This window comes from Camelina sativa, chromosome 13 (genome assembly GCF_030686135.1).
Source record: "Camelina sativa cultivar CO46 ecotype springtype chromosome 13, ASM3068613v1".
NCBI lineage: Eukaryota > Viridiplantae > Streptophyta > Magnoliopsida > Brassicales > Brassicaceae > Camelina > Camelina sativa.
The window spans coordinates 12838721-12864290 of NC_141892.1; the positions used below are offsets into that span (position 1 = coordinate 12838721).

The 25570-nt window shown below is 33.6% G+C and overlaps 3 protein-coding genes, 1 long non-coding RNA gene and 1 pseudogene across 9 annotated transcripts; 4 read left to right on the forward strand and 1 right to left on the reverse strand.

Annotated features, from left to right (window-relative positions):
- The first annotated feature begins 2908 nt into the window (after positions 1-2908).
- Positions 2909-3804, forward strand: LOC147929466 (agamous-like MADS-box protein AGL80 pseudogene; annotated as a pseudogene). The gene has a single exon (XR_015577746.1). The product of XR_015577746.1 is annotated as an agamous-like MADS-box protein AGL80 pseudogene (transcript).
- Positions 3805-5627: 1823 nt separating this feature from the next.
- On the forward strand, positions 5628-6419 carry LOC104738225 (agamous-like MADS-box protein AGL80). Its single transcript, XM_010458431.3, has one exon. It carries the CDS (start codon positions 5628-5630, stop codon positions 6189-6191), a length of 564 nt encoding a protein of 187 aa, XP_010456733.3. The 3' UTR covers positions 6192-6419.
- A 3025-nt stretch (positions 6420-9444) lies between these two features.
- LOC147929467 (uncharacterized) lies at positions 9445-12421 on the reverse strand. Of its 5 annotated transcripts, XR_015577763.1 has the most exons (4): positions 11032-12421; positions 10566-10658; positions 10230-10483; positions 9445-9888 (listed from the first exon to the last, which is right to left on the reverse strand). It is a non-coding gene; the product is annotated as an uncharacterized LOC147929467 (long non-coding RNA). The 5 variants fall into 5 exon arrangements; XR_015577761.1 differs by having other exon boundaries at positions 9445-10483; XR_015577760.1 differs by having other exon boundaries at positions 10566-12421.
- A 352-nt stretch (positions 12422-12773) lies between these two features.
- Positions 12774-14224, forward strand: LOC104736691 (putative 2-oxoglutarate-dependent dioxygenase AOP1.2). The gene is made up of 3 exons (XM_010456718.3): positions 12774-13261; positions 13407-13743; positions 13837-14224. The coding sequence occupies exons 1-3, from the start codon at positions 12876-12878 to the stop codon at positions 14008-14010; spliced, it is 897 nt and encodes a 298-aa protein (XP_010455020.2). The 5' UTR covers positions 12774-12875; the 3' UTR covers positions 14011-14224.
- A 7341-nt stretch (positions 14225-21565) lies between these two features.
- On the forward strand, positions 21566-22498 carry LOC109128355 (glutathione S-transferase T3-like). Its single transcript, XM_087480628.1, has 2 exons — positions 21566-21889; positions 21959-22498. The coding sequence occupies exons 1-2, from the start codon at positions 21566-21568 to the stop codon at positions 22496-22498; spliced, it is 864 nt and encodes a 287-aa protein (XP_087336754.1).
- Positions 22499-25570: the final 3072 nt, after the last annotated feature.

Below are 25570 nucleotides of genomic sequence, written 5' to 3' on the forward strand. Positions count from 1 at the left end.
CCCAAATAAGCTTATGGTGGCAAGTAGGGATGTTGTGGTGGGTAAAAAAACTTAACCCGACCCCAACCAGAAAAAAACCCGCCTAAAATCAAAAAACCCAAATGGGTTTTAAGTCTTGTGGGTAAACCCGAATGGGTTTTAACTTTTGTGGGTAAACCCGTGGGTACCCATATTTTTGTCTTATGATGTATTTTGCATTTTATATTATATATTTCAGTATTTTTGTGTCTTTAGTTTTTTTATACCAAAAACAAATGTGATTTCTATTATGTATTTTGTGTATTTTCTTATATCTATTACAATTTTCAAAAAAATTAATCTTATATCATATGGATAAAATATAGACAAAAGCATAGACAAATACCAAAAACCATAAACAAAGCTTGGTTGACAGTAATTTGATTTTTTTGTGGGTAAACCATTGGGTATCCATAGATAAACCCGAGTACGACTTTATTAATTTAGGTATCCGTCCAATTTAAACCTATATTTCTTTTGTTACAGAAAACGAGTCCCAAGCCTGATTTTAAAAACGGATCTCGGGTACCCAATAGGTTTTAATCCATCTTTAACATCCCTACTAGCAAGCGATATCACCTATCACCTATAGTGTCGATTGACACCCCAACCGAAAACCAGCTTGCGGACACTATACTTTTTTTTCTCCATTCTTTTGTTAAGTAGTCACTTTTAATATCTTCGGTTTTTATTTGAACAAATAAGCAACAAAAACACAAGCGAATATTAGTGACACCAAAATAGAAACCGAGAGTAAAAATGTAATACAAGCACTCGACCTAGTTAAATTTTTATTACAAAAATCATATAATTTATTAATAGTGCAAACATAAAAAAAGTTAAGAAATCAGGTAAACATTTTAAAATATATAACCACATTATATAAAATATGCTTTAGACCTCATACATTCTAGGACTGGCCCAGTGTACAAACCTTAAACCTACTAATGTGTAATTTGTACATTGACGCAAGTATTTATTGTCATATTGGATTGTGATAAATTGAGAAGGTTTTCCAAGTCTAGAATACAAAAGGTTGAATTTGTGGGTAAATCTTATTTGTTATAATAGATTTCTAAACAATATTTATTGGCATAAAGAGAGATCTAAGCGCTTATATTAGTTATGGTAGTGCACTAACCTCTAAAACACAAAGTGTCTAACATAGAGAACGACACATACAGCCACATCAGCCCCTTAACCGTCAACACACAGTCAAATATCCGTCTTCACAAATCTCTCAAGAACAGGAACATAAAACTCTCTTTTCGATCATATAAACTCTCAAGAATCATTTTGTCTTCTCTTTCACAAAGGAGGAAGAAAAAGAGGATCCAAAAACCTTAAATTGTTGAGACTCCCCTCTTAAACCAAGTTCTAAGATTTTCTTTCAACCAACCAAACAGGAGAAACATAAATCAAACCGTAAACTCAAATAAGCTTATGGTGGCAAAGCGATATCACCTACCACGTATAGTGTCGATTGACACCCCCAACCAAAACCAGTTCGCGAACGCTATACTTTTTTTTTCTCCGTTCTTTTGTTAAGTAGTCACTTTTAATATCTTTCGTTTTTATTTGAACAAATAAGCAACAAAAACACAAGATTGACACCAAAATAGAAACCGAGAGTAAAAATGTAATACAAGCACTCGAACTAGTTAAATTTTTATTACAAAAATCATATAATTTATTAATAGTGCAAACATAAAAAAAATAAGAAATCACGTAAACATTTTAAAATATATAACCACATTATATAAAATATGCTTTAGACCTCATACATTCTAGGACTGGCCCAGTGTACGAACCTTAAATCTACTAATGTGTAATTTGTTCTATAGATTGACACAAGTATTTATAGTCATATTGGATTGTGATAAATTGAGAAGGTTTTCCAATTCTAAAATACAAAAGGTGTTTGCACAAAAAAAAATACAAAAGGTTGAATTTGTGGGTAAATCTTATTTTTTATAATAGATTTCTAAACAATATTTAATTTTCTCGTTTGGAAGATTTACATACTATTTATTGGCATATTGGAAATTTAAAGTTTTGGAAAGATTTCCAAGTCTAAATAGAAAAGGTTGAATTGGTGGGAAAATCTTATTATTTTGAATGGATTTATATTTTCTAAATACTAATTAATTTTTTCTCTAAATATTTACATAAGTATTTATTGTCACATTGAATTTTAATGGATATCTAAATATTAGTTTATATCAACAGGTTGAATTTTAAAATCATTATGAATTATCAAGTTTTTATAAATCTTATATACATTTCCAAATTAATTAACATATACAAAAAAAATCCTCTTAAGATAATTGAATTTTTAATTTATTTTTGAACCACTTTTTAAATATATTTAAAGATATGTAAGGTATGTGTGTATAGGTAATTATTAGTAGTGAAATTAACCCCGAAATAATATATTTCCCTCTGTTTGATTGGATTTTTAAGGCATCCAATTAAGAATAATGATGGTCATGGGTAAGAAAAAAATTATTAAAATTAGCCCTATCACGCACATTAATAATCAAACTTTTGCATATCAAGGAAAATTAATAGTTGATAAAGTGGGTAGTAATAACTATATTTTAACAGGAAAAAAAAACTATTTAGACTCCTTGATAGCAAACTAGAAAAGAAAAAAAAGTAAAATAATATAAATAAAAGTAAAAATAATTACCCATAATTGAATAGTAAATTTACTTCTATAGATATAAATATTTCTTTCCATTTAGTTACTACCAATTATGATATCTTTTACAAGGTATGATATAGATTTGTATATGTATGAATTGTGATAAAATTCCTTTTTTTTAATTGTGATAAAATTTCCTTAACTCAAACAATCAGATTATATATATATAAGGAGCACTTGTCCCTTCAAAAATTATAACAAATATCAAAAAAATAATAATAATAATAATAATGACGAGAAAGAAAGTGAACATGGCTTTTATTGAAAATGAGACAGCAAGAAAATCAACTTTCAAGAAAAGAAAAAGAGGTGTTCTGAAGAAAGCTCATGAGTTGGCAACTCTATGTGACGTCCCCATCTGTGTTATCGTCAACAGTGCGTACGAGTCGAACCCGGAGATGTGGCCATCGAGAGAGGCGGCTGACAAGGTTGTGTCCCAATGGAGGATGATGTCGGTGATGGACCAGACCAAGAGGATGGTGAACCAAGAGTCCTTTCTCCAACAAAGGATCACCAAAGCCACCGAGTCTTGGAGGAAGGCGCGGAGAGAGAACAAAGAGCTGGAGATGAAAAACATCATGTTTGATTGTCTTAGTGGCAAAACTTTGGTTTCTCGTCTCCCGAAATGTGATCTTCGAGATTTTGGTTCTGTCATTGAACAACATCTCAAAGATGTTAATCGTAGGATGGAGATTCTGAAGAGAAATGATGATGAATCATCTTCGTCCCTTGTTCCTATTGATGCCGCTACAACATCAAGTGCCATGCCTATGATTGAGATGGGTTCTTCATCATCAAGTGGCATGCCTATGATTGAGATGGGTTCTTCATCTGTTGAATTTCATGAAAAGATTCGTGATCAAAGTCAGAATACTTTGAATATGAAGAACACCAATAAGGATTTGGATCTGAATAAGAAACAGTGGTGATCAGAATTTGATCATATCTTAAGTTTTCATTATTTAAATTTTCAATAAACCTTTATATTTGAGTTCTGTTTGTTTTAGTTACATGTTTGGGTTGGTCTTGACATGTTGTTGTTTTTTTGTCATGAATGAAATCTCATTTTCTCTAGTTAATGAATGTTTTGCCCTTGATGTTATCATCCTATCGAAACTATGTATTAAACTTTACCCATAAAAAAGACTGAAGTTGGATAAACTCTTACATCAAATAAGTTCTTAAAACATGTTTATCAGTGAATCTAACAATCGAGAGCTAGGTTTATGAGAGACAATTTTATTAATCCCCAATTTTTTGGTTGCTTTCTTCAACGTTTCTTTAATTTAATTAAGGAAATATAATCTTCAAAACTATAAAATAACTTTAAAAATCGTCAATATCTTGGGGTTGAACATGATTTTGTTGAACCAGAGAAAATTAAAGTCAAATTTGAAACATTGTTAAAGGTTTACTAACACTAAAACTAGTTTGGCTAACTTAAAGTAGATAGGAAATAATCTCGACAAAAAAACAAATATATTACAAATTCTTTTCTTCGCAATTTTAAAAGTAAGATTGACCAAAATATGTAAAGCAAGATTTTTACTATGTTTTTTTTATATAAAAAAAATTATTTGTATTTTTACTAAATTAACGTAAATAGGAACTAATCTCACCGAAAAACCAAGAAATTATATATTATCTTGGTAATTTAAAAAGTAAGATTGACCAAAACACGTAAATTAAGATTTTTACAATTTTCGACCATTATTAATTTAGAAAAATATTATATTTTTTATTACTATAAAAATCAAGATTTTGTTAGTTTCTATAAAAATTTCTTTATTTTTGAATTATAATAACGGATGATCGTATATTCTCAAAATATACACATTTTTAAACCATTTTGTATATCAAAATTCAACAGTTAAATATTATTATCACTGTATTTTATATAAGATGTCTATTTTACAGCACACGTCTTAATAAAATTTGGAATTTATGAAGAAATATGTAAATAACATCAGTCACATATAATATAATAAATAACGTAAATAATATATCAAGTCAATGAGTGAATCTTGGATCACAAACAAGGGTTCACGAAGACAAATTTCGTTAAAAGAGATTTTCGTAATTTTCTTTTGTTCAAAATTTTTTAAATTTAATTATAGGAAAAATATCTTCAAAAATTGAATATGTACTAATTTAAAAAAAAAATCGTCATCTTATTATTTTTTACCAAATAAATCATCTGTTTTTCAAAGATTTGCTGAATTATAGCTAGTGAAAATCAAATTGAAAAATCTAATAATTTTGACTAACATCAAAGCTTTATTTGATTAAGTTTAACGTGAATAAGTGAAACGACCTGATCCGTTTTTTTAATAATAAATAATAAATAATAATAATAAATATACTACAGCTAGTGTTCCCATACCCACTAGCCACCTAACCTCAAACACAACCAACAGTGGAAATAACAAATACCAATATCCAATAAATAATCCAATAAATAATAACCAATAACCAACATTAATTCCAAATCATAAACTAATGATCCAAACAGCATAAACAAGAGAACCAACAATCCTAAACAACATTCTAGGACTCAACTCTAGCAAACTAACAGAAGCCAGACAACCAAGCGAACCACTAGAACATCCTCCTCTTCATTGCCTTGATTCCACGATCACACTTTGCCTTTACCTACACCACAAACACAAATTGCAATGCATGAGTATTTTATAAACACTCAGTAAGGCAATCCTCCCATCTACTGGGCTATACACAAAAGCAATAGAGATACTCTAACCATCAAACAACAGTCAACAAACAAACCAGGCTCTGCATCAACCGACACCATCAGGGACCAACATCGACTGACACAAGGTATGCATCGATCGACAAATGCTCGACATCACATGGAAACCCTAATCGCATCGACCGACTCCTCCACATGGCATCGACCGATGCTCCTAGGTCAATCTGCGTCGTCCTCGCACTAGAGGCGGCTGACAAGGTTGTGTCCCAATGGAGGATGATGTCGGTGATGGACCAGACCAAGAAGATGGTGAACCAAGAGTCCTTTCTCCAACAAAGGATCACCAAAGCCACCGAGTCTTGGAGGAAGGCGCGGAGAGAGAACAAAGAGCTGGAGATGAAAAACATCATGTTTGATTGTCTTAGTGGCAAAACTTTGGTTTCTCGTCTCCCGAAATGTGATCTTCGAGATTTTGGTTCTGTCATTGAACAATATCTCAAAGATGTTAATCGTAGGATGGAGATTCTGAAGAGGAATGATGATGAATCATCTTCGTCCCTTGTTCCTATTGATGCCGCTACAACATCAAGTGCCATGCCTATGATTGAGATGGGTTCTTCATCATCAAGTGTCATGCCTATGATTGAGATGGGTTCTTCATCTGTTGAATTTCATGAAAAGATTCGAGATCAAATTCAGAATACTTTGAATATGAAGAACACCAATAAGGATTTGGATCTGAATAAGAAACAGTGGTGATCAGAATTCAATCATATCTTAAGTTTTCATTATTTAAATTTTCAATAAACCTTTATATTTGAGTTCTGTTTGTTTTAGTTACATGTTTGGGTTGGTCTTGACATGTTGTTGTTTTTTTGTCATGAATGAAATCTCATTTTCTCTAGTTAATGAATGTTTTGCCCTTGATGTTATCATCCTATCGAAACTATGTATTAAACTTTACCCATAAAAAAGACTGAAGTTGGATAAACTCTTACATCAAATAAGTTCTTAAAACATGTTTATCAGTGAATCTAACAATCGAGAGCTAGGTTTATGAGAGACAATTTTATTAATCCCCAAATTTTGGTTGCTTTCTTCAATGTTTCATTAATTTAATTAAAGAAATATAATGTTCAAAACTATAAAATAATTTTAAAAATCGCCAATATCTTGGGGTTGAACATGATTTTGTTGAACCAGAGAAAATTAAAGTCAAATTTGAAACTTTCTTAAAGGTTTACTAACACTAAAACTAGTTTGGCTAACTTAACGTAGATAGGAACTAATTTCGACAAAAAAACAAATATATTACAAATTCTTTTTTTTTGCAATTTTAAAAGTAAGATTGACCAAAATAGGTAAAGCAAGATTTTTACTAAGTTTTTTTATATAAAAAAAAATTTTGTATTTTTTCACTAAATTAACGTAAATAGGAACTAATCTCACCAAAAAACCAAGAAATTATATATTCTCTTGGCAATTTAAAAAGTAAGATTGGCCAATACACGTAAATTAAGATTTTTACAATTTTAAACCATTATTAATATAGAAATTTATTATATTTTTTTATTACTATAAAAATCGAGATTTGTTAGTTTCTATAAAAATATCTTTATTTTTGATTTATAATAACAGATGATCGTATATTCACAAAATATACACATTTTTAAACCTTTTTGTATATCAAAATTAAATAATTAAATATTATTATCACTATATTTTAAATAAGATTTCTATTTTACAGTACATGTCTTAATAAAATTTAGAATTTCTGAAGAAATATGTAAATAACATCAGTCACATATAATATAATAATTAACGTAAATAGTATATCAAGTCAATGAGTGAATCTTGGATCACAAACAAGGGTTCAAGAAGACAAATTTCGTTAACAGAAATTTTGGTAATTTTCTTTTGTTCAATATTTTTTTCATTTAAGTATAGAAATAATATCTTCAAACTAATATCTATTCTCAATTTATTTTCTCATTGCTAAGTTAGACTATATTGATTTTTAGACACTTTTGTTACATAATGTTTATCTTTATTATTCGAAAAAATAATTGAAAAAATGTATAAGTATTAACTAAAGCTTATCAAAATTACATATTTAAAATTTTTAATTAGTAAAGCTCCCCTTATAACCCTTATAAAACTTTTATTTAACAATTAAATGCATTTCAACACCATGCAATTATTTTTTATTTTTATTTTATTTTTGTCAACAATTGGGGCACAACAAACCGGCCCATTAACCAAATCCTTACATTCGTAGGGAGCGGGACTTGTTCCCTGGTGTGATAGTCCCTTGTGCATTAAAGATTTAACATGAAATTATTTTATATATTGAAAATTTATTTCATACAACACCATAAAGTTTATTATTTATTTTTATTTGTAATAACTCGACACTTTTTAAAATAAAACAATTAATTAATAACTTCATAATTACTAATAAATTCTAGTGATTAAACTTAACCAACAATTCAACACATAACCAACATAAACACATAATCCAAAACCAGTCTATACAAATTCAACAGTTAATGTTTTATGCAATATTGAACTTAACACCTTTTTCAGACATGTCTGAGAAAGTTTCTGAAATAAAAAAATTGCTGACCTATCTTCCTTGACAGTTGTTTTGCAACTCGGCTCTTCTAAAAATTCGATATTGTTCTTGCAAATCAATCAAAATCTAAAGGAACAAAACATAGGGGGAAAAAACTATTACACAACACGGATTCACCTAATTGCAGAAATTCTTAAATGAGAAACCCATGAGATGTAGAACAGCAATGCACAAGCCCAGATGTAGACATTCTTTGTCGGAGAATAGAACGATTCTTTCGACCAAATTAAGCTTCCCACTTGAGCTTTTAAAGGTATTGACCGTCGCCGTTGACTGAAGCTCCACTGCGTAGGTGACTAAGACAACATCTTGAGTTCCAGTTATTCAATGATCAACTTTGTAACATCTACGAACCAAATAATATGATTTAGGGGTGGAGGCCGATCGACACCAGCAATTTCTGGTTCAACCAGATCGAATTAAATTGTCGTTTTGGTTAAGGAAAACCATAAAAACAAATTATTTAAGTGGAGAATCGACCTAAGTTGATGGTTTTTGGGGTTGTTGGTAGCCGTTTGAGAGAAAATCAGAGGGAGAAAGAGAGAGCTTGAGAGTTTAGAGGTTTTTGGATATTTCTTGGGTGGTTTTGGTGTGATTTGTTGCTCTCGAAGGGAGAGTGGTTGGTGGGATCAACGGAGAAGCTTCCTAGGGTGTGGTTTCAACGTTTTTTTGGGTCAGATTTTCCTCCAAAAGAGGTAAGTGTGATCAGCTCAAATTGTAATATCCTAATGATATTAACAGCCTTGTAGTTGTAATACTCTAGGGGTCGAATCCACAGAGACTCAAGATCAAACACAATAAATTATAGAGTTTTTTTATTACGCTAAACGAATTAAGTTGTATTAAAAACAAAAGAAGACAATGCAAAATATTAAATCAAAGGTTGTGAAATCAGAAAATCAAAAGGTTAGGCCTAGGGAATTTCTCGGGTAATTATGAAATATTAAATCAGTAAATTAATTAAGGTTCAGGCAATTAAAAACAGATCTAGATTTCTAAACAGTTTTGTAAAATAATTTAGTTCTCACTGCAATTATTATCTAAATTTGAAACCAGAAAATTCAAATCTCTTTGTAAAATTCAAAGTTAAAAATCAGCCTTAAAAACAGGTTTAAGTTGTTCACAAAATCACTAATTCAAATCTTTTTGTAAAAAAGTAATTTTGTTCATCAATGGTTTAATCAGGTAAACAATTCTATTCTCATATTAATTTATTTCCGTAAGATAATAATTCTAGGTGATCAATCAAGAATTATTGTGAAGAACAACCAAGGATGAAGATCATAAAAGATTAAGAACCCTAAAAATCACAGATCTAATAAGTCATAAAAACCCTGTAAAAAACCCTAAACCTAACAAACAAATTACTCAGACATGTTTAATGAAGAACAAATCATTCTGAATAACATGCAATAGATATTGAAAAGTAAAAGAGGGAGATTATAAATCTTCTCTCTACAAAGAGGGAGTTTATAAATCTTTCCCAAAAGCTCTCAGTAATCTCTTTCTCAAAAACTGCTAGAAAATAATTTAAGGGTTTACAAAACCCAAAACACTATAAATATGTCCTAAAACACGTCCAGGGGCTTGTGTTGCAATTGTAGAAAACTTTGGGCAAAATTGTAAAACTTCCAATTTTTGGCTCTCTCATCGGTTTGGACTGGGTGTCGATCGATGCTCCTTCAGTGTCGATCGACACTGGTCAGTTGATCAGACTCCAAATTGATTTCTTCGGTTAAATGCTCCAAAACTATCCAAATTGCTCCATTTCGCTCTATCCGTGCCAAAATCCCAGATAACCTGTAAAGACTCAAAAACAACCTAGAAACAAATGAAAAGACTCAAAAAGCATACTCATATCATGGTTAAAAACCGTAAAAACCATGATATATCAACTCCCCCAGACTTAGCTTTTGCTTGCCCTCAAGCAAAACAAAAACTTAGACCTGTGAAAGATGTTTGAAAACATAGGAACTCACTCAACTGCAGATAACTGATATTCACACTCTTCATCGCCTTGACTCTCAAGAACTTACTTCATATACTTAATCATTTGAAAAGCATCAACATTCCTTACTCAAATCCCACAATCCTCTGGAATCTCTAGTCTCACCATTGTCATCTCATTACATAAATTAAAGCAAGTACAGGTGAGTTCTTACCTTGGTGTATCGATCAGTGGCATATGGACTCTCTTCAGACCAAGACATTCTTCATACATCTCTTTTCCTCTCCTTTTTCTCACTTCTATGGAGTTGATTTCTCCCTAACTTTCTTGTTTTTTTTTTAAATCGAAGTTGTAAGCGAATATCGGGGTCATCAGTAATTTACCTATCCCTCGCTTCCAAGCTTTATGTGATCATTTGACTCAAGAGTAGAATAATGAGGTCATAGGTAATTTACCTACCTCTCTTAACTGATCAAAATCATCTCATATTTTATTATTCTCTCTTTTTTTTTCTGAAGAACACTAAAGGGAAGAGAGAGGGGAGACATACTTTGAAAAATTGCACTGTCTTGTATGGCCTGAAGAAGAAGTCTAGTCCACTGACTTCCAATCCCAAAGTAAGAGATTAAGTCCAGTTAAAATCCTGATAAAAGTTGAGACAACGTTAGTTTAACCAGATATCCTTTGAATAAGGGCTTTCGGGATTGTTGATACAGCTCATAATCTTTTCCACACTTCAGTTCTGAGGTCAATCTTAGTCAAGAGTCATTAGAGTGTTAGCCAAAGAATAATAACCATTAGTTAGAGATCATAATTCCAAAAATTTGAAAAATTTGACTCAATAAAAATAAAAATACGGTTTTGACACACTAAAAACCAAAACTATGTTAGTAGTTATTACTAACCTCCCCCAGACTTAAACGACACTGTCCCCAATGTTTTCAAGCAAGGGAAAGGTAAAGAAAGAAAAATGTGTTGAAAAATTTGTAAAGAAAAGATGAACTTTCTTGGGTTACCCTTTGGTGCCAATCGATGCCAGTGCAGTGTCGATCGACACCCTCGGCAAACAGTGAATTCTTGGCCAAAACTCCTTATTAGTTACAGTTAGTTGTGTTCATGTGTTGTTGGATCAATCCTTTGATGTTAATTCTATTAAGAAGCACTCAAACATAAACACAAGTTAAAAGCAACATGATAGGTAGATAGTTCACAAATTTCAAACACAAACTGACTCAATGCAAGAATAAAAATGACTCAATCCTAAAAAGGGAAAAAAGATAAAGAAAACCATGATCAGAAGCTAATCATCAGCAGCAGCATCATCGTCATCAGAGATGGGATCAACAGGACGCGAAGACGCTAAAGGTGACCTGCGCCTAGTAGGATGAATGCAGCCACAACGAGACATCTTGGCCATGTCGTTCCAGATGGAACGCAAAGCAGTAACCACATAGGCCAGATGAGCTCCTTGGGACATAGTGACGGGATCCTCTGGTGGCTCTTGCCCAAATCCCAGATAACCTGTAAAGACTCAAAAACAACCTAGAAATAAATGAAAAAAGACTCAAAAAGCACACTTATATCATGATTAAAAACCATAAAAACCATGATATATGAGAGTGCATGACCATGGCTGATTAAAGCATGAAATCTCTTCTTCTTTTTTTGTTCTATGTTGTTTGTGGTGTTTTCTTGCTTGGGTTAGTTGTGTTATGGTTTCCATAGGTTCCTGAATCTTTTGGGTGAATTTGGGACGAATTGGAGATGGTTAGAAACAGAGATTCGACGTTCGACTTTGGGCAGATCGTGACTGTGGAGTCGGTGTCGGTCGACACAAGGCGGAGTGTCGATTGACATTGAGGGGCAGTGTTGGTTGACACTAACTTTTCCTGGTTTGATGTGTTTGTTTGTGTTGTTTTTGTTGCTTAGCATTGGAATCTCAATTGCTTGTCTGTATAGCCCAGTAGATGGGAGGATTGTCTCATTGAGTGTTTATGACAATACTCATGCATCTCAATTTTTGTTTGTGGTGTAGGTAAAGGCAAAGTGTGATCGTGGAATCAATGCGATGAGGAGAAGGATATTCTAGAGGCTTGATTGATTATGGTCTAACTATTTTTACGTTGCTAGAGTTGAGTTAATAGAACATTTTAGGATGTTAGAATTGGTTATTGACTTTGTTGGTTTTATGGATTATTTAATGGTATTGTTTGATTATCCGTTGTTGTTGTTTGATGCTAGGTTGTTAGTGGGTATGGAACCACTAGCTATTATATTATATATAAAAAAATGGGAAGGGTTGTTTCAAAATTGATGTGCCGAGACAACATCTTGACGTATGTATCTGCGAGTAAAGAGAGATAGAAAGGGAGAGAGAGAGTAGGAGAAGACAAGTTGCAAGAGATGAAGGAGGTGTTTTCAAAGGAAATTGCAATTGGTTTCGAAGAACACTTATAATAAAAAAAAGTTTTTCAAAGTTTTACCTGTAAAGGTGTGATTTGCAAATCATATTTTTTAATTAAAAAAGTTAGAAAAATCTCCTAGAATCTCTCATTTATTAGCTTTAAAAAAAAATTGTGATATTTTGAATATCACTAGTTTGAAATAAGATTTATAAATTATTTATTGAATAACAACAGATTGTAAATGATTTTGTATAAATTTCACATTCAATAACATAAAATTTCAGATGATTATTAAAAATCACCAATATCAGTAGATTTTAACAATACCCTAAAATCTTCTAAAATATAAAGTTCAGTAGACCCCAGGCTCCTCAAACCAATTTGGTATTTATTAGGCCAATTTTACAAAAGCAACGAAAAAGAAGAACCCCTAAAAAATATCTCAGAATCAAGAAATGGATTCATCAAACTCTGTTCTTCCTCTTGCTGTTTCTGTTCATCTCCCAGTTATCGATTTCTCAGACAAAACCCTAAACCCAGGAAGCTCGAAGTGGGATGAAGTGAAGATTGATGTCCGTAAAGCTCTAGAAGACTACGGTTGTTTCGAAGCTTCCTTTGACAAAGTGTCAGCGGAGCTTAAGAAGTCTGTTTTTGAAGCCGTGGAAGAGCTCTTCAAGTTGCCGATTCATACCAAACAGAGAAACGTGTCTACGAAACTTTTCCATGGGTATCTTTATCACAATCTTTACCAGAGTTTTGGGATCGAGGACGCTAATGTTTTGGACAGGGTCAACGACTTTACTCAGCAGTTAAGGCCTGATCATGGGAACAAGAGTATTAGGTAATGAATGTGAAGTCAACCTTTTTATTATTTATTTTGGCATAATAATAACATATTGATCCTTTTGACCAAAAAACAAAAAAAATAATAACATATTGATCCATATATAAACGCAATTCTCGAATATTTTGTGTTATTGAAATAGCGAGACGTTACACCAGTTCTCGGAGAAATTATCGAAATTGGATGTAATGGTGAGAAGAATAATAATGGAGAGTTTTGGGATAGAGAAATACATTGATGGACATCTTAATTCTACATATTATCTGCTTCGAATGATGGAGTATACAACACCTCCTCTTCTTGATGCTGATGACGAGGAGTCAAAGGTAGGTTTACTTGCTCATACCGATAAGAACACGATCACGATACTTCATCAGCACCAAGTTGATGGTCTCGAAGTGAAGACCAAAGACGAAAAATGGATCAAAGTGAAACCATCTCAAGATCATTTCCTCGTTATGGTTGGAGATTCTCTATGTGTAAGTTCTAAATTCATGTTCTTTTTATTTTCCTAACAGACACTTCTTAATTAATTCGATAATAAGCAATCATATCCTTGCAAATTTTGCAAGGCACTTTTGAATGGTCGAGTGTTTTCTCCATATCACCGAGTCATGATGATGGGAAAGAAGACAAGATATTCGACTGGGCTGTTCTCAGTTCCAAAATCAGAAATCATCATAGATTCACCAGAAGAGCTTGTCGACGAAGAACATCCGCGTATATTCAAACCCTATGAATACTAACTCTACTAGGACTGTCCGTTCATCTACGCAAAAAAAAGTGTAGATTTTTCAATCCAAACTACCAACTACGACTGAGTTGCTCAGTTCGTGACCGAAACAAAGACATTATGCTACACTTGAATATAATAGTGTACAAGTGTATTTCTGTTGATGTTTTTGAGAATTAGTGAAACGACTGGATCTATTTCTTCTAATAATAATAACTAATTAACTAGTGGTTTCATACCTACTAACCACCTAATAAAAAAAAACCAAACTACAGATAAACCAACATAATACCATTAACCCAATAACCAATAAATAATAAACCAATACCCAATAATTCAATCCAACAAAGTCATAAAACATGATCTAACAACCTAACAATGTTATAATGATCCAACTCTAACAAGCTAACAGAAGTCAGACCACAAACAACGAGCTACTAAAACATCATTCTCTTCATTGCATTGATTCCACAATCACACTTTACCTGCACCACAACACATATGAGAAGCGTTAGTATTTTATAAACCCTGAGTGAGGTAATTGATAACTCTCTAATTTACATGTTTTTAGCATCCCTTTTTGTCCATATTTTGCATTGTTCATACCCTTAACTTAGCATTTTTATGTCATTAACTGTAGGAATTCACTTTTAGGCTATTTAGGGTGTTGCATTTTTATATTTGCATATTTTGGATGAAAACAGGTGCTTAAAAGCCTCAAATGGGGAAAAACAAGGACAAACCCGAGTATGTACCCGAAGGAGCCATCGAGCTGGAAGAACAAGTCCGAACCCCAACACGATCGAGGAGGATCCAAGAGCATGAAGAACAACCCGAAGATCTACCCGAGGACGAACTCGACCTCATCCTCGTTTACCCCGTCGTGTAGACCCTCGGGCAAGACTGAGAAGCTAGGTCAAAGGGGTTTCGGACTTCGTTTACCCGTCGTGTAGACCCTCCTCTTCCTCGCAAAAAAACACGCCGCAGACCCAAAAAAAAAAATTATGTTTACTACGACTGAGTTGCTCAGTTCGTGACCGAAACAAAGACATTATGCTACACTTGTATATACTAGTGTACAAGTGTATCTCTGTTGAGGTTTTTGAGAATTAGTGAAACGACTCGATCCGTTTCTTTTAATAATAATAATTAACTAATTAACTAGTGTTTTCATACCTACTAGCCACCTAATCACACCCAACAAAACCAATAACCAATAAATAATAAACCAACAACCAATAATTCAATCCAACAAAGTCATAAACATGATCCAATAACCTAACAATGTTATAATGACCCAACTCTAACAACCTAACAGAAGTCGGACCACAAACAACGAGCCACTAAAACATCCTTCTCTTCATTGCATTGATTCCACGATCACACTTTACTTGCACCACAACACATATGAGATGCGTTAGTATTTTATAAACACTGAGTGAGGTAATCCTCTCATATATTGGTTATAAACACAAGCAATTAAGATATTTCTGACCATCAAACAACAATCAATAACCAGACAACTGCATCGAATGACACAAACCCTTGCATCAACCGACACAAACTGAGGTCGCATCGACCGACACAAACTGAGGTTTCATCGACCGACACAAGCTTGCATCGACCGACACAAGCTTGCATCGATCGACGCAAGGTTCACTTGCATCGACCGATACTCACACTGCCCGACTGACGCACGCTCGACATTGCACGAAATCCCTAATTGCATCGACCGACGCCTCCACATGGCTTCGACCGATGCTCCTAGGTCAAACCGCGTCATCCTCGCATTGCATTGACAAACACACAAAGTGCATCGACCTATGCACATGCTGAGCATCGTTATCCCCCGAAGCTTCTCGCCAGATCTTCGTCCTTAAACCACCAAAACACACAAACCAAAGCCACAAAAAGTTTCCTAAAGCCTCTTGTGACTCAACGACACTCTAACAAGCCAAATAAACACATAAACAAGTGGATCAGAGAACAACTCAAGCTTAGATAAGTCATGGTTATGAACTCACCTTTGCCACGAAGATTCTGAACCTCAAACAAGAAGATCTACACTCCTAGGATGCTCCTACAACAATCCAAGCTACAGATCTCTACAGCCTAGAGCAACATCCTCAAATCTCTCAAAACTCTCAAGAACACTCAAGAACTTCTTTATCTCTTTCTTTTTCTCCAGAAACAGCCAAATTCGACCAAACCCTCGAGTTCCCCCAAAACGCAACGTTTAACTTAAAGTCGTTTGCGAAAACCAACCTTACATCAACCGATGCATCCCCTAAACCGGCATTTCGGTTCGCGTATGTTCCAATTACATATGTTTTGTAAACTATTAGCATTGAATGCCGTTAATTGTTTAAATCCATATCCAAACAACTTTACTTAACTTTTTCTACTATCCTTATAACAAATCACAATTAAAATATTTTAAATATATATATATATATATATATATATATATAATATTTTACAATTAATATAGATATTTAGAAGATTTATTCCAGATTTATATTTTTTTTCTTCTATCATCTTTGTTTGAATTTAATTTATAACTGTTGTGAATCATCATATAATAAATAAAACTAGATAAAGACATGATCTAGAGCACGGGTTGAAATTTATTTTATTTATATTGTAATTTTTATATAAAATATAACTTATGGATTGTTTTTAAAAGTTTTTTTGGGATAAAATATTATACAATAAAATTATTTTATAAATATGATGACTTGAAAAAATACTGATTTTGTAAGCTTTATATTGTTAATGATTCTAGTTAAGTACCCGTGCTATAACACTAGTTAAATTTTATTTTATACAAAATTTTATATATTTTATATTTTAAACTAAATTTTTAATATGTAGTATTAATTTATGTACGTAAAGTTATTTCAACAATGTATAACTTGAATGTCATTATAAGACATAATTTTGTGAATTTGGTTTTTAAAAAGCGAGTTATTATATTATGAGTAATTTAATATATTGTTATATTTTTTGTTTTAATATACTTGGTTTTTGAAATTCTTTCATATTATAGTGACATTATTGACATTGCTATACCAAACCAATTTAGTGTGTTTAAAGTTTCTAACAGTAATATCAAGTTTCAATATTTTTAAAATATTTCAATATTCAAATTTTGACCTGTTACTCAGTAAAAAAAATTAATTCAATAGATATTATTTTTAAAGAATAATATTAATAGAACTTGAATATTTTATAGATTGATTCATTTATATTTGTTTTAAAAAATTCAACTTATGGTATATCCGGAAATAAAACTATTTTTTAATTATAATAAATAATATGATAATTTTTTGTTTCACAAAATAGTCTCATATATAAAAATGAGAGGTGAAATATAATGATAATGAACAAATTAATATGTTAAGTTAGATATCAAAGGATTTTATTTGATGAATAATTAAACAAAGGAAATTAATATGGTAAGTTAGATGATATCAAATGATTCTTAGAATATTCTCTTTAAGATTTTTGGGAAAAATAAATTCATACTATACAAATAATATAAAACTTTATCTATAACATATTTGCAAAAAAAATTATTAAATTTATAAAGTCTACAAAACAATGTTGTGTACATTCGTTTTATTATATAGGGGATTAATTAAAATGTATCTTTTCTGCATATATTATGATTTGTGTTTTTTTAAAGCCATAAAATAATCAATTAATATAAAAAGTGTGTGTACGACATATATATATATATATAGTAAATTTATCGTATATAGTAAATTTTAAAATTACCAGAAATTTAAAATATATAACTGATATATCTAAAATTGATAAAAAGTTTATTAATATTTAAAATTATTTAATAATACAGACAAAGGGTTACCAATCCAAATGGTTGCTATGCTTGAAGATAAGATGTGATCAAAACAATGCAAGTCAAGCCAAGCAATAATAGAAGTTTTGTCTAACAACCAAAGGTGAACAAAAAGTAAGAAAACAAAAATAACAAAAGTCAAGAACAACTTGAGGTACCACACGATGCAGGTGGTCGAGTACTTGATCGGGTTGGTGGTCGAGAATATAGAAAAAATAAACAATCAAAATACGAAAGCTCTTAAGGATGAGGTAATCGGTTCATAAGTATTCCTAATCAACCTAGAATGTTTTAATAAGCCTAAATCAATCTATTCTCTAGACAATGAATTTCTAATCCTTGTTAATCCACTCTCATGGTAGGAACAATCAAACTTAACTAAACTCCTACCTAAACCTCGTTCGAGAAACATAATTAAACAAGCATTAATACCCAATTTATTATTTTCAATTAACTCTTTACACATCTAATCTCTTAGGATAAGTGAGTAAATCTTTGGCATTAGCTAATTCAGGAATTTCATCGAACATCTCTTGCCATTTAATATTTTTCAAACGGTTAATAGTTTTGTTTTACATTTGAAAGTTTACAAAAGTTATTTTATCTTTAAAAGATTTTAAATAAAATTAGGTTTTCGTTTTTTTATTTTACTTTATATAAATCCTTCCTATGGTAGGTTTTAAATTTTTAAATTTTTATTTTCAAAAATTTTAAGAAATTTAGAATTAACATGTGTTAACATCTGAATGATACAATTGATACATATCATATCTTGTTAATGAGTAATTTTGAAATCAATCTTTATATAATAAGATATTCAACTTTGTTCTAAGAGACCATATGTGTCATTATTATGTTAGCCAAACAAATTTTTTGACGATCGAATTTTATTTCTTTCGTCTCTCTCTCTCTCTTTCTCTCTTTTTCTCTCGATCGCAGTCCCGATCCGACAAAGAAAGGTATTTGGAATCGGAGGATATGGAATTAGAGGAGCTTGGGGTCGGAGGAGATGGGTAGCGGAGGCGATTGTGTAGCATCCGCGAACCAAATATTGCATTTTTGGTCTGAGTGTCGATCGACACCATTGGTGTCTCGATCGACACCAATATTTCCGGTTTCAACAGGTTTGTTTTAATTGTTGTTTGGTTCAGTTTGGTTCAATTAGAAAACGCTAAACCGCATATATAAGAGAGGACGCGACGAAAATGAGGGTTTTGGGTATTTTTTTTTGTCGCCATTGAGTGAGAAAAGAGAGAAAGAAGAGAGAAAACGTTGGAGAGTGTTCTTGAGAGATTTTGGCTTGTTCTTGGTGTGAAAGGGAGAGTTGTTGCTGGGAACGAAGGAGAAGCTTGTGAACGTGTTTTTCCACCGTTTCTCTACCAAATCTTCCTGCAAAAGAGGTGAGTGCTTGACCATGGCTGATCTAGGCCTGAGATCTCTTTTGTTTGGTTGTTCTTTGTTTATTTGTGGTGTTTGCTTGCTTGGGTTTGTTGTTTTCGTGTTTCCCATAGGTTCCTGAGATGTTTGGGAGTGTTTGGGATGGTTTCGTGATGATTTGAAATGGAGGATTGACGTTTGGATTCGTGCAGTTCGCGTCTGCAAAAGCAGTGTCGGTCGACACCATGTTGTGCTAGCGTCGATCGACACCAATCTTATCCGATGCTGAGTTTTGCCTTATTTGATGTGTTGATTGTTTTTATTTGTTTAGCTTAACAATGGAATCTCAGTTGCTTGTGTTTATAGCCCAATAGATGGGAGGATGGCCTCACTGAGTGTTCATGACAGTTACTCATGCATCTCAATATGTGTTTGTGGTGCACGTAAAGGCAAAGTGTGATCCTGGAATCAAGGCGATGAGGAGGAGGATGTTCTAGAGGCTTGATTGATTGTGGTCTAGCTATTGTTAGGTTGCTAGCGTTGAGTTGGTAGAACATTGTAGGATGTTGGAACTTGGTTATTTCATTGTTGGTTCTGGATTATTGCATTGTTGGTTATTGGATTGTTATTGTTGGAATTCTTACTGGTTTAATGGAATTGTTTTGTTATCCGCTGTTGTTGATTGTTGCTAGGTTGTTAGTGGATATGGGACCACTAGTGAATTAATATTATTATTAAAAAAAAGACGGGAAGGGTTGTTTTAGATTGACTCGGAGGCGATTGTATTGGAGGCGATTGACTCGGAGGCGATTGTATCAGAGGAGAGATTTGAATTGTTGCTTGTATCGGAGGCAATTTGAATTTGGAGTCGATTCAGTCGCAAGAGATTGAATCAATTGGAATCAGAGGGTAAGTTTCTCAGTACAATGGTATAATTTCGAGGTTAGGTAAACTGATTAGGGTTCTTTGATTTTGAATCGCAAATTAGGGTTCTTTGATGTTTGTTGGAAAATTAAGGTTCTTGGTGTGCATGTGTTATGATATGATCCATATTTTTGCTAGAAGTTGTCTTTTTAATGTTCGATTAGGAGGAAGCAGAAAAGATTTTGGTCTATTTGTGTTCTTCCAATTTAAAGTGATGCCCATATTTGATAAGTGATGCTTTTAACGGATGTGGGTCTGTTTGTGTTCTTAACACATGATTGTAAAACTTCAAAGTATATTGTTCTTGTTCGATTTAGCTTGTAGTATTATCCACTCCTTGTGTATGCTTGATAAGTTTGATTTTATTTTGCCATGAATGATTCATTGTACTTTTCAAAATTGGGCATAGTTGTGATCTATGTCTCTCTTTTGTTTTAAGGTTAAATGGACAAACATGGATTGATTGATTGATGAGTATAGAGTTTGCTACCTGTTCGTTCATGAAGGAAGATAATTTATCATCCTCTTCTTTCTTCATTTATTTGCTGTTAGTTTAGGTAAGAGTCGAGTCAGTCATTGATGTTATGGCTTTTGTTTTTTGGTTGTGATGAATACCTTTAGTACTTGATTATTAGGGAGGTCTACATCGAACTTATTATTTGATGCTTTGTGTTTGTTGGTTGTGAAGATGTTTAATGTGTGGTTGTTGTTGTTTAGGTAAACACCTAAATTCAAAATTTAAACCAACTAGTTGTAAAAGTAAATTACACCTAAACCTTATAAAATGAAAGACTTCCTCTTCATAGTAAAAATACAAAACACACTACATAACCCTAAAGACTTCCTCTTCAAAATTCTCCTTTTAACACACACAATCAAAGTAGGATATGGATTCAGACGATGGAATGAATCCATATTGTCCATCTTTTGGCTTCTTCAATCTGTTACAAAGTCAACTTTAAAGCCAAAACCTCGAATACACTCCTTATGAGAGTCCATGTTCTGATGCTCCATCTGAACCTGTATCCCCTCAAGAAAACCGCAAGTCAAGGCATGCATGGTTACCAACAGATGATTTCATGCTTGTCAGCGCTTGGCTAAACACAAGCAAGAATCCGGTTACATCGAATGAGCAAAGTTTATCAACAATTTTCTTGTGTAGGTGGGGATCCAATACGTGGAGCATTTTGGGGAAGGATTGCGGATTACTTTGCATCTTGTCTGAATGATGCAGGTCATTGTAATCAGAGGTGGGGGCGGATAAACGACTTGGTGTGCAAGTTCGTTGATTGTTACGAGGGTGCAACAAGGGAGAAGTCTAGTGGACAGAATGAAGATAATGTGATGAAGCAAGCACACTAGATATACTCCATTCTCCTTTTAACAATTACAAACAAAGTAGGATATGGATTTAGACGATGGAATGAATCAATATCGTCCCTCTTGTTTCTTCAATCTGCTACAAAGTCAACTTGAAACCCAAAACCTCGAATACACTCCTTATGAGAGTCCATGTTCTAACGCTCCATCTGAACCTGCATCCCCTCAAGAAAACTGCAAGTCAAGGCATGCATGGTTACCAATAGATGATGTCATGCTTGTCAGCGCTTGGCTAAACACGAGCAAGGATCCGATTATTTCAAATGAGCAACGACGTGGAGCATTTTGGGTAAGGATTGCGGATTACTTTGCATCTTGTCTGAATGCTGCAGGTCGGCCAAAAAGAGAGGTCAATAATTATATGCAGAGGTAGGGGAGGATAAACGACTTGGTGTGCAAGTTCATTGGTTGTTACGAGGCTGCGGCAAGGGAGAAGTCTAGTGGACATAGTGAAGATGATGTGATGAAGCTAGCACACCGTATATACTTCAATGATCACAAACAAAGGTTTACCTTGGAGCATGGTTGGCGAGAGCTAGGATATGATCAGAAATGGTGTGCGTCCACATCTATTAAAGGGAATGGAGTGAAAAGGGGAAGGGTGGGTGAGGATAGGTCTGCACAGGATGCACAACCGGTGATTGATGTTGAGTATGAACCAAAGCCCCGTCCTATTGGTGTTAAGGCTGCATGGGGGAAGGCCAAAAAAAGCTCTAACACTAAACCGGATGTGGAGGGAGATGGAAAAGCTTTCTTGGAGTTTCAGATGGAGCGTGTTGTGCGGATGTATGAAATGAAGCAAAAGGATTTCGCTTTGAAAGAGAAGGAGTTCGCTTTGAAAAAGGAACATATTAAGCATGTGATGGTTGAAAATCTGGTTGCTAAAAAGGATTCACTAACTGAAACAGAAAAAGCTATTAAGGACAAGCTAATTAATGACGTGATGTCATTAGGTTGAATGTTAAAAGTTTCAACTTTTTAAGGACAAGCTAATTACAATTGTGTTTTATTAACTACGTTTGTTTTTGTAATGTTTTATGATTTCTTGTGTTTTGTTATAACATATTTGGATGCAATCTTGTGATAACTATGATGTATTTTGCAATCGGGTTCTTGTTAATTTATTTGGTGTTATTGCTGTTGTGATTTATTAATCGCTTACAGTAAGTGTATGAGCAGAGGTTTACCATTTGTTAATATCTTTGTCAATGCAGGTCGAACAAGAAGAAAATTGTGTATCCGGGAAGCCAAAACCAATCTCATCTCTGTGACACCAAAAGCTGAAGATCTACCACATATTTGTTAAATTATTGTAGCATTGTACTTCTGTAACACCGCGAACCAAAACTCTGCGTTTTGGTGGTGGGTGTCGATCGACACCAACGGTGGTGTCGGTGGACACTAAAAGTTTCTGGTTCGACCAGATTGATTTAATTGTCGATTTTGTTCGGTTTGGTTTAGGGAAAACCATTGAACCGAACTATTTAAGTGTTTTCTCGCAGAAAAGGGTTTTGGGAAGTTCAGTTTGTCGCCGTTCTATTGTTTTTGAAAGAAAAGTGAGAAAAACAAGTGTTCTTGAGATTTTAGGGATTTTTTAGAAGATTGTTGGCTGTTCTTGGGAGATCCAAGGCTAGGAAGGTGTTAGAAGCTTGATAGGAGTGTTGGATTCGTTGTTGTGGGTCAGAATCTTCCTGCAAAGAGGAGAGTGCATGACCATGGGTCATTTAAGCCTGTGATTCCTTGTTCTTGCTTATTTGTTGTTGTTTTGTGTGTTTTTCTTGCTGTGATTGATTGCAACAGGTTCCTACAGACGTATATGGCTTGGGTTTTGAGTATTGGGCGATTTGGTGGAGTTTGGGAGCGAGATTCGACTCTCGGCTTCATGCGGATCGCGATTGCAGAGGTAATGTCAATGACACCAATTGGTGTTGGTCGACACCAATGAAGCGGCATCGATCAGCACTATGGGGTAGTGTCGGTGGACACCAAGAGCCAGTGTCGGTCGACACTTGGCTGGTGTCGGTCGACACTTGGCTGGTGTCGGTCGACACCTCCCTTCCAGCGGGATGATGTTTGTTTTCCTGGTTTGTATGCTTTGTTTGTTGATTGTTTGGAACATTGTTATCATGGTTGATTGTGTGTATAGCCCAATAGATGGGAGGATTGCTTCACTGAGTGTTTATCAAATACTCATGCATCTCAATTTGTGTTTGTGGCGCAGATAAAGACAAAGTGTGATCGTGGAATCAAGGCAATGAAGAGGATGATTGGTTGTTGTCTTGCATTGCTAGGTTGCTAGAATTGGGTCATTAGAACATTGCTAGGTTGCCGGTTCTATGTTTCCTCATGTTTGGTTATTGGAATTGTTATACTTTATTTATTGGTTATTTAATTATTGGATAATTATTGGTTTATTGTTATAGTTTAATTTATCCGCTGTTGTGTGATGTGGTTAGGTGATTAGTGGGTATGAGACCACTAGTTGTAGAGTATTTATTATTATTATTATAAAAAAAAACAGGTCGGGTTGTTTCAACTTCTACCACATAATTGTAGAAGTAAATTTATGTTTTTGTATGATGTTGTACTTTGACCACATATTTTTACAAGTACTTTTGTATTTTTGTACTTCTACCACATGTTTTTCTTATCATTTTATACCACATATTGTTTCCAAAGTTTGTGTACCACAAATTTAAAGATCTTCTATACAATAACATGTTTCTATATAATGTCCAAAGCCAACAAACAATATGAGATCAAGTAACCGATCTTTGTTTTCCAAAAACACAACTCTCACTAAATTTTGTGTACCAAAACTCCTTTATTTCCATAATCATTATTTTTTTTTCTCAAAAAATGGCATTTTCTTCCCAAAATAATTTTGATGACATAATTGATGAATGTTTTAATCAAGCATGCGATCAAGTCACCGTTCAAGTATGGCAAAATATTCTCACTCCACCGGTTCAACATCAACAACCACCCAAACCAAAGAAAAAGCGAGCTTACGTTGAAAGAAATCGAGACTAGAAAATGAGGATGATAATCGAGCCCACTTGTGGAATGATTATTTTAGTGAGGATGCAACATACCCTCCCCAAATTTTCCGACGCAGTTTTAGAATGAACAAGCCATTATTAATTTATATTGTTAATCGACTCGCAAATGAAATTCCATTCTTTCAACAAAGAAGAGATGCTACTGGAAGGTTGGATCTGTTAACATTACAAAGGTGTAAAGCAGCAATTCGGATGATGGCATATGGTTATGCAGCTGATGCAGTCGACGAATACCTCCGACTTTCTGAAACCACCGCGCTATCATGCTTGGACCATTTCGTTGATTAAGTCGTAAATTTATTTGGAGATGAGTACTTGAGAAGACCCACACTAGCAGATCTCCAACGACTACTTAACATTGGAGAGTTACACGTATTTCCCGGGATGATAGGAAGCATCGATTGTATGCATTGGGAGTGGAAGAATTGTCCTACCGCATGGAAAGGTTAATATACCCGTTGATCTGGCAAGCCAACAATCTTTTTAGAGGTTGTCGCTTCGCAAGATCTCTAGATCTAGCATGCTTTCTTTGGACCTCCAGGTACATTAAATGATATCACTATTCTTGAGCGATATCCAGTTTTTGATGATATTTTGCACGGTCGAGCTCCGAAAGTTAAATACACTGTCAACGGACATGAGTATAAATTGGCTTAGTATCTCACGGATGGTATTTCTCCAAAATGGGCTACTTTATCCAATCTATTCCACTTCCACAAACTCCAGCAGCCTCTTTATTTGAGAGACAATAAGAAGCTGTACGTATACATGTCGAGCGTTCTTTTGGAGTTTTGCAGGCTCGATGCCATAGTCAAAAACCCAGCTCTTCTTTAGGATAAGGTAAAAATTGGGAAAATTATGAGAATGTGTATCATACTGCACAATATGATAGTGGAGGACGAACGAGATGGATACACACAATTTGATCCATCTGAATTCGCACAATTACAGTCAAATAGAGATTCAGA